Source organism: Diuraphis noxia, unplaced genomic scaffold (assembly GCF_037042655.1).
Source record: "Diuraphis noxia isolate RWA-SAM2 unplaced genomic scaffold, SU_Dnox_SAM2 contig0002, whole genome shotgun sequence".
In the NCBI taxonomy this organism is placed as follows: domain Eukaryota; kingdom Metazoa; phylum Arthropoda; class Insecta; order Hemiptera; family Aphididae; genus Diuraphis; species Diuraphis noxia.
Window position 1 is genome coordinate 5,613,204 of NW_028301712.1, and position 10,596 is coordinate 5,623,799.

At 27.7% G+C, this 10,596-nt stretch overlaps 1 protein-coding gene across 3 annotated transcripts; it reads left to right on the forward strand.

Annotated features, from left to right (window-relative positions):
• Positions 1 to 1,226: 1,226 nt before the first annotated feature.
• LOC107167759 (folate transporter 1-like) lies at positions 1,227 to 9,944 on the forward strand. Of its 3 annotated transcripts, none has more exons than XM_089221195.1 (9): positions 1,227 to 1,475; positions 4,429 to 4,599; positions 5,102 to 5,321; positions 5,966 to 6,087; positions 6,660 to 6,800; positions 6,946 to 7,027; positions 8,667 to 8,859; positions 9,076 to 9,217; positions 9,445 to 9,944. In XM_089221195.1, the coding sequence occupies exons 1-9, from the start codon at positions 1,350 to 1,352 to the stop codon at positions 9,559 to 9,561; spliced, it is 1,314 nt and encodes a 437-aa protein (XP_089077321.1). In that variant the 5' UTR covers positions 1,227 to 1,349; the 3' UTR covers positions 9,562 to 9,944. The 3 variants fall into 3 exon arrangements, with proteins under 3 accessions (XP_089077321.1, XP_089077322.1, XP_089077324.1); XM_089221196.1 differs by having other exon boundaries at positions 6,681 to 6,800; XM_089221198.1 differs by lacking the exon at positions 6,660 to 6,800.
• The last annotated feature ends 652 nt before the right edge of the window (positions 9,945 to 10,596 follow it).

Genomic DNA, 10,596 nt, shown 5'->3' on the forward strand with positions numbered 1-10,596 from the left:
TTAACAAAGAAGGAATTTTCGTATTTCACTATTTATTTCTCAGGTAGTGCAAATAATGCCTCCTGCCAAGTACTCAAGCATTTTATCAAAACATAAGTAAAAGTGCTAAGTGCTTACACGTGCAAGAATTTATAGTGGTACATGGCTTTATACACGTACTGCGACACTGTCACCGCCACGGGTATGCCATATATTACCTATTATACACGTATATATGCTTATAAATAAAATTATTATCAACGATAAAGTATCATCACATTCGAAAAATTGTGTATGCAGTTTTGAAGATTTTTTTTTGAAAAACAGTTAAAACAAGGCCATAACCATATTTGTATAGATAACTATACATTACAAAAAAAAAAAAATATTAGGTACAAAATATAATATGTAGATAGGTACAAAACTACGATCGTCTATAGCCTTCTCGACTTCTAGATTATCTGTTTGAAAGTAAGATGATTTGTTTTAATCTATATTCTGTGGTTTGTGCGCATTGTATTTTTTCTGAATTTTGATCATGTTTCACACCCCCCCAAATAATAAACACGTAATTCGTGAATGAAACAAATTACCTGTGTTATTACGATTTGCATTATGTCATTATAAATATATGCTATTTTTACTACTTAAAAGTCCAGTGGTGTAGTCGTAAATATTGTTTTGGGTATACGCCTAAATTGAGAAATACATTTAATACGTGGGGGGCTCTGCCCCTATATAGGTATATTGTATAGTATATAACTTTTTAAAATATCATATCTAGTTCAGTGCATATTGTTTTAAGTTCGTTTTGATTTTTTGGTGATCTGTTGTATAAAGCATAAAGACTATCCAAAAATGCTTTATTCTGGTTGATTCTGATACCCTTATTATTATTTATTATTATTTTGGAGTAATGATAGTAAAAAAAAATCAGAAATTTTTATATAAATTGTATACAATTCAACATATTATATAAATTATGGTAATATGGTTATCATCCAAAAAACTACGACCGTATACTCGCGTATTTATTTTATTTTCTTTCCTATACGCATTTAAGAATTTTAGCGTTTCGGGTATACGCCGTATGTATACCCTCCACTACACCAGTGCTTAAAACGTATGTCAATATTGTTATATTCTACTGGTTTTATAAACCGGTTTGATGGCATATTTTCATTCTCCATGTTTATCAATAAATGCGAAAGTAAATATTATTATATCTTCTAGATTCTATACACATTCGCCTATCTGACTATATTGTATGCGGTACTAATATATATTTAAAAACATCTGCAATCGATATAATCGTGTCTGTTCTTCAGTTTTTTTTTTAAGAATAACTGAGATATTAAATATTTTTTAAAATGCATACTTGGACAACAATTATTGCCCTATCGGTAGTTTTCGTATTTGCCATGGAATTTCGACCCGTGGATCATTTCATGACTAGCTATCTCACTAGCCAAGGAATAAAAATTACAGATACTCAGGTACTCAAATTGATGAATATTGTATATTAATTTTTATAACCAACTTAAAAATTTGTATTTTTAAGAAATAAAAATAAATGTAAAACTTTAACTTATAAGGTTTATAGCTTTCTGAGTTCTGATATCTATAATAATAATTAATTTGCATAAAAATCATCTATATCAATTATCAACTATATTATAACTCATGAGCATGAATTATGAGCTAATGTTTTGCTAACTATATATAGAGTATTTAACCAGACGTGTACACCTCCTTTTTTTAACATATATTTGTTTTTGGGCTGAGTATTATTTGATATGCTAATAGATTTTCATAATTCGATGCTTCGCTTATAATCATAGAAACGCAAATCGACGATAAAATAATAATAAATAATTAAATACCTAACAAAGTGTAGCATAGATCTAAACAAATACTATATAGATATTTTTCCACTGTAATATACCCAAAAACATATATTTTATGATTCCTCACTTTTGTTAGCATGATACTTTTATGAAACATGATGAACAAGGTATCCGGACAATTTCCCCCCGGACATTTCCCCACCGACTGTTTTTGGCGTAGTAGGATATTCCCACCCCCCCAATATATTTTCGATGCTAAAAGATTTATAGTATAAATTTATAAAGTTAATTATAGTATAATTGATTATATTTATGAAAAAAAATAATATTTTATTAAAAAAATTAATAATTTCTCATTAAATAATAAATTATATTATATTATTCAATAATAAACTTAAAAGAAAAATGGGGGGGAAATGTCCGCATCGAAAATATATTGGGGGGAAATATACGCCAAAACGCCAAAAACAGTCGGGGGAAAAAATATGTCCGGGGGGAAATTGTCCGCCATTCGACGAACAAGATCTTTTCTTTAATATTGCAGTTACAATAAAACGTCCTTATAAAGAAATCGCTCTGTACCTACCAAATAACTTTTCTGTTATAAGGGAGACTAAATTATACGGGATGTACAGGACTATTGTTATTTTCCATTGTAAGGAGATTTACGTTTTGGCGTCTTATAAAGGGTCCGTTATAATAAGGCTTTGCTGTATTTATAATTTAATTTTTTAAATATATTTAAAGATTATGTTTTCGAATATCTATCTCATGATTTTTGGGGCACTACAAAATACAAAAAAAGATAAAAATAAAAAAAAATACCAAAAAGACAACTTGTTTGGGCACAATACTACCACTCGTTTGGGAACAGTTGATGAACAGTCTATATACATTATACACACATGGTTTGCGCACAGTTATATTTTAGACTTTAATAGTTTAATACTTTGCATATTAATATTTGATTATTAATAAATAAGTTATAAAAACACTTACATACACTTTCCATTTCCTAACCTTCCTAAACTTAGGACTGTCAATGAATGTATTTATAGGTGTGATTAAAAATGCATGTTAATTTTAATTTTAATATAATATGATTGGTCAATATACGTGTAGGACTATAGGATAATATACGTGTCTATTAATTTCCGTAATAACAGTTTCCCATTATTTGTATGCATTTAATTTGGTCTACATTTCCGCACTCTTTATATATAATTATCAATGACCACCTGTCACCGAGATAAAATAATATAATTATTTTCGTGTGCGTTAACCAGTTGTACATTTAATATAACCGTGTGCTCAAACGAGTTCCGATTTTTTAGGTAAAAATTATAGATTGTGCGCAAAACAATTTGTAGTCGATTTTTGAATCATTTAACGAATGTCTTATATGGTGATACAAAATCTCTTATTAACAATAATAACCCTCTTTTAAATAAAATTTAACAGAAAATTGCCTATTTTTTTGATCATTTTGATTTATGGAAGTCGTTGCAAACAGTTTTCGACTAATTACACATTATGTATCTATTATCATAAATGTTGATGTTCATCATAGGACTATACATATAGTTTCCTCAATAGAAAATCAAATTACTAGTTACTTACCTACTTGAATAATTCAATTTGATACACAGAAAAATATTTTGTAACATACTACCATGCAGGGACGGCGCGAGGGGGGGCAATCGGGGCAGTTGCCCCGGGCCCCGCGATTTTAAAATTATAATCAAGGCCCCGCAGTTCTTAAATTTTATTTTATACTGTTCAGAGATTAGTTAGTTTGGATAATATGTAATGTGACTGTTATTTATTTTGCCCGGGGCCCCGCAAACCCTAGCGCCGTTCCTGCTACCATGTGAATAATAGTAGATAATCATGGTAAACACATATAATCAAAATTATATTTAAAACCGCGCGTGAATATCTTCAATAATCATATTATCTCATTAATATCTACTTAATATATTTAAGAAGCCATCATTTAATATTTCCATAAAATGAATATGGATAATACGTCATATAACATGACTTTAATATACGAGTTTTGTTTTTTAAATATGTAACAAAATGATTTTTTAATATTTTAAAGTATAATAAAAAGATATATTAACAACTAATTTACAAATATCTTAATTAAACTAATGATTATAAATTATAGTAATTTAGTAGTCACAATAATAGTAGGTACCTAAATTTAATAACACACGAATACGTAAAGGAATGTGTTGAGCTTGAGATAGATGTTAAGTTATATTATTTAGATTTTAAGGTATAATAATTATAATTAAATAAAATCATTCCAATATTTTCGAGATTGATAGTAGCATATTATTATATACAAATTTAAAACACATATACCTATTAGAACAAAAAGATATTACCTTGATGTATACATAAATTGTAATACTTCGATCGTGATAAAATGTAAATATTTACATTTTAGAAATTGTTGTATAATAATCTTGATCTCAATATAATAGGAGATAATTTATATAAAATAATTTCTAAATTATTATTGTTAGCAGACAAATTTTTGAAGCTTAACTTATTTCTAGCAATAATTGTTTATACATATTCTTTGCTCTAGGTGACAGATGAATTGATACGTTTTGAAGACTATTTCAGCGTATTGACGGTCACGGTGATAATGATGATCACTGATTATTTTCTTTACAAACCAGTTATCTTTTTCAATGTCTTCTGCGGAATTTTTGTTTATTCAAATCTTGTTATGTTGCCTAATTTCATACAGTCAAAAGTAAGTACGATTCTTATATGATCTATACTCTATAGTAATACGAATTTACGATGTATTTAAGGTTACTGCCCTTACTGTCTCTAAATGCGCCATGCGCCTATTATATACACGTATAGGATGTGCACTCATACTTTGTAAACATAAACGTAAAGATGGATCCTGCAAAATATGCTTTATTGTTTTATAATTATATTTTATTAAGTTTTCTTGACATTAAATCATCTATACTAAGGCTTACGATTAGAATTTTTTTAATTTTTGACATTGGAATATACAATTATACAAACAATAAATTATATTTGCAATATCAATAGTAAAGTTAATTAGATCATTAAAAACGTCATGGAGACGACGAAGTTGGAGTAGAATCTAATATGTGACCGATTTTTGTTTCACGGAAATAATAATAATAGTTATTATAATTAATAATAATTAACCTATATGAACGATTATTATTTTCTCTAGGACGCCTTAAGTTTACGGATTTTGTTTTTTTATACAGGTAGCTAAACTATGTGTTGCTTTCTTCAAATCGTACGAAGTAGTCTACTTCAGTTATTTATTCGCTAGTTTACGGGACAAGAGATACTATCAGGTGACATCGGGATTAGCTAGGACCGCAATGTTGATGGGAAAATGTTGTTCGTTGGTATTCGCCCAAACGTTAGTGGTTATTTATGGAAAGGATTACGTTAAACAATTACCGTGTTACACATTGGGTAGTGAGTATAATATTATAATATTACGTGCTCAACTGAAAAATTATTATTGCAGCCCGTAAATATAAATAAATATAAATATATACTCCTAATAGTCCTAAACGGACGTATATAATGTATACTTTTATTCATATACCACTTATCATATTATAATTATTAAATTATAGTGTGTGGTTATTTGCAGTATTATATAGATTTAATTAAAGGTTGGTACTACTGCAAAAATAGTTTAATAATTGCCCAAACAACGACAGTTTTAATTTTAATATCACAATTATTATTGGCCCATAATCAAAAATCACTATTTTATTCAAAGATATTATACTCAGCGTAGGCAGAAGATTTATTTTTGATAAACAAAAAATTCGAAATTGCCTTAAATACTTAAGAAAAAACAGTAAAATAACTATGAATTAATTAATGTGTGGCTATTGAGTATACCTACCTCAAAAAAGCTAGATATTTTTAAAAGTTTACCAACAGAATATATGTATACATATGTATAGATTTTTCCAATTAACTTTTAGTATAAATGCATTAAAACTTACTTTTATTTATATTTTAATTACCTATAACTGTTAGATTTAATAATTTATGATATACAAAAATCGTTCAACATCCTATCTGTATCTGTTGTAATATTTTAGGTGTTGTTTTCGCCGTTGTTTGGGCGTCGTTTTTGCCATCGGTAAGACGGAAAAGTTACAATAACGATGATACTGTGGCAGAATTTATGTTGCATAATAACAATGAACTACTTAATTTAAAGGTAAATCATTTAAATGCATTTGTCTTTTAATAGGTATATACATTGTTTTGGAAATATTCCATCTGTTTGGCGGTCGCCTATTTATAAATGATTAATTTCTATTTTATTTTAACGATTAGGTACATTTATTCATAGTAAACAATTAACATACTATTATTATTATTAGATTGATACCAAATAAATTATAATTGAATACAAATTTAATATTTTTTTTAAATATTCAATAAATAATTAATGTTTTAATCTTAAGATCATACAATTTTAGATAAATAATTTTTTTTTTCAAATAATTTAACAATTAATTACACGTTTTGAATTTCATATTACACTAAAGCTACAATCAATAAACTAAATATTTATGAAGGGGATTAGACGATCCAATATTATCTTAATATAAATTAAAGTTCTGTTAAAGTTTAATAATATATATAATATATACGCTCATATAATCAAGTGACACATATCATATATTCTATCGATTAGTTATTGTGTATTCAAATTGTAAATATTTTATGATACATAATTGTATGCGAGGTACTTTAATATACATACTTAAATAAATAATATTTTATAATAAACCCCTTCAATCTCAGACATCTCTAGCCGAGCCTATGTTAAAACAAATGTGGAGAGACTTTAACGAATCTTATAAAAACTTAACTGTTCTGAAGTGGTCCATATGGTACTGTTTGGCTTTAGTCGGCTACATGATGGTAAGTAAAATAATTAAACATTATAATACTACAAAAGTTAAAAGAATATACTATACCAATGAAATATTATAATTATGAATAGGCAATCTATTTATAGTTTACATTAATAATAGGTATATTTGTATAACAATTTGTATGATTCCAGATAAATGTAGCATGCGTAACTCACAAATTAGGAGAAAATGAGCAAGCTGACGGCGTAGTCGAGTCGTTGACCTTATTATTAGGTTTGCAAATGTGATATTATTATTTTGATTCAAAATAAAATTAAGAAATATCTAATCTAAAATTTATAAAAAATGAAGGCCATCTCATATATTTGGCATTAATGTATTATAGATAACTATATGTATACAATATACATATATTATACGATATATTTAAACATAAGATTGATCCTATACGCTTTCTAGTCGAATATATTTTAGTCGAGTTAATTACCGCAAAAATACCAAGTCTTTACGATTAATATTTCTTCGTACTTATTGTTATAACAAAATAACTTAGATCGTTATTTTTCATTTAAATATCAAATTTAAAACATTAAAAAATAATTGTATGATTAATGTACTTTCGATATTTTTGGATTGCTGTATAATAACCAACTTATGAACAATATTGTATTAAATATTCAAGCATTTTAACTAAGAAACGATTATTTTATCAAAGTAGATAAAAAAATTGCAAAGATCTATTAAAATCTTTAAAAAACAAACATTTTTAAATAATACCATGTCTAGAAAATATTACTTTAAGAAAAAAAAATCTAAACCTTCAAATCTCTACGGTCTTTTAGCTTTGAATTAAAACAAAGAAAACTGGTTATTGGTTTAAATATTCTCACTTCCGCTGTTTTTCTGAGTTTTTACCATTTATTTAAAAAAAAACGGTGTGTACTAGTTGCGGTCATAATCAAAAATTACGTACTAGTTGTGGTCACCCCTCAAAAAGGTTACATACTAGTTGCGGTCACCCATCAAAAAGGTTACATACAGTTGCGGTCACTCAAATAATAATAACTAAGTATACTAAATAATATAATATAATATAGTTAATATAGTTTATATAATAATTAAATATGAAGTTAATATTTCGTTTATTTATTTAATTTAGAAAAATGTATCAATCAACATTTTCCTTCCCATTTATATCGAAAATATAACATACTTAGGACTGTCTACACACTATTATTTATTGTGTAGGTATGGTTAAAAATGTTGATACTTATGTTTAAATTATTCGAATATTCGAAACTATGATCGGAGTATACAATTTAATCTATTTTATTTATAAACGCTGTGTACATTAAATCGAAAAATATGTTTATCGTATAATATAAATTTCGCCTGGAATTGGAGTTAATAAAGCTATGACCGCAATTAAGATATTACCTAAATTGGCGTGACCGCAACTGTTATATCTGTTTATCTCAAAAATCGTCATGACCGCAACTAGTATGCAGCCAAAAAAATAAATATCCCCTCTCCCTCCCCATAAAGAATAACAAATTAGATCCGATTTAGCATCCGAAACCTCCATGTTGCGAAGATAGAAGCATGTTTCTGTTCTAAATCAAAAAAAAAAAAAACAACTTTAAAAAGACACACATTGTAAATTCAGTACGTCATATTTAATGCGTTCATCTGCTCTGCAGAATCTAAAACAATTTATGATTAATCTTAAGATTATGTGTATCTAAGATTAATTTTTAAGATTATGAGTACAAATCAATAACCCCCATCCCCACCCTCCCCTCGGCTTCTGGAAATATACACGTATGAGATTGTTAAAACTGATTTTCATATATAGTCTTACAGAATGCAGATACCTAATAATTTATCTTTTGAATTACACATTTTTGCACAGGGTCTATCAGCTCATACAAGATCGGCGTAAAACGTGTGAATTGGGAATCAAATGATAATGCGTTCATAGGATCTGGGTCATTGATTCTTGGCGTATGTGTCATATCTTGTTACTTTCATCAACATATGTTATCGATCCAACTGTCATACATATTATTCGGAGCACTGATACAAGCAATGTTCGTGACGGCGTTGTAAGTAAAGATCAATTTTAAATTTTAGATTGAAAAAAAATATTACAATAATCACTTCTACAAAATATAATGTAATATATAGGTATAGAGTTGAAGGAATAGTGTCATCATAAATTGTTATATACCTATAAAATAAATGTCAAACACGATTTCTTATCTGCAAATATATAGTACATAACAGATTATTATATCGTACTTAAATTTTTATTTCAACAGGTCTGAAGTAGCAAAACAGCTGAAAAACAACTGTTATGCGCTTGTATTGGGTTTCAATGCGATCATTTCGATGGTATTACTTCTATGTTATAAAGAATTCTTTATCCGTGGTAATTTATTCAAGATTGATATTCCCGAACAGGTGCGTATAAGAAATAATAAAATAAAATATTTAATCCAAAAGTTACATTTTGATAGCAATTGTTTTTAATTGTTTTAATATTATATCAAAAATATTTATATTCTAAAATATATATAATTGATGTAAAAAAAAAAAAAAAAAAACTGAAAAAAAGGTAAAACATACAAATAACTTAAAATTCGAATGATATTAATAAAATGTAGCAATAATAATTAATATATTTTCAGGTTTTATTCTACGGTTGTTTATATATTTTCCTCGGGATAATTTATTTGATACCTCCGGTGATATCATTCAATAGAAGATTGAATAATAGAAGTCCGGTGTACGATATAACTGAATAGCTGCAGAGAAATCAAAGAGACGAAGACTCATCCCAACTAAAAATCGAATTATACTTTCATTTGAACCATTTTTTCCGATTCCGATCTCATATAATAACTAATATAGCCACTACAGTCCGTTATCAATGACCAATCTCAAGAGTTTTTTTTTTATGAGAGATATATTTTTTATATACTACTATGTGATATACTGGAATTAAAAACTAATTTAATGTATTCTGAAAGGTATCTTGATACCTATATACTTGTATATATATATTAACTTTTACATTGTTCATTTACATTAAGTCTTTAATATTTATGTCTTGTTATTATAAATTATGTGGATAATATAAAATGTTTATAATTTATAAATATAAGCCTCTATAAGATTAAGTTAAAAAGCGTACCTACTGTGAATTTTTAATTTACCTATGAGTTATAACTGATACACCAACATTGCGGGAAAAAATGCAAATGCCAACACAACGTCCGAACTCTAATCATGAACAAAACATCATAACCGAAGCTCATTCGTAGGCAATGTTATATCTGAAACAAATTCGAATATTGGCAAACAGAGGGTATCCCTAAGTACATAATATAATCGTCAGGGAAATAATGACCAGATCGCAGTAAGTAGATATATAGCCACGAGATTTAAAAACTTAACGTTTCATTTTCAAACATAATATTTTATTTTTCTGCGTGCTGTACAGCAGTCATATACGCGCATACACCGTAGTCAGACGGGCAAATGTCAAAAACAGACTTGATTGTTTCGCGGTAATAATTACAGTTGTTCTACACGGGCGCACTTTTATTTCATTTTTTAACCTAATCCTAAATAATGTAATAACACGGGTAGGTAGGTTTCCAACGTAGAAGAAACAACAATGGGACCATGCAGACCGTGAATAACTGACTGTCAAAACAATTTAGCGCCCCACAGCTCGATGCAAATATGAACAATACACTTACTTAGGTAAAATAATTTTCGGGGAACAGTCGTGTACTAACTCGTGTTCGGGTTTTTGCGTGGGTACCTGCTGCTGC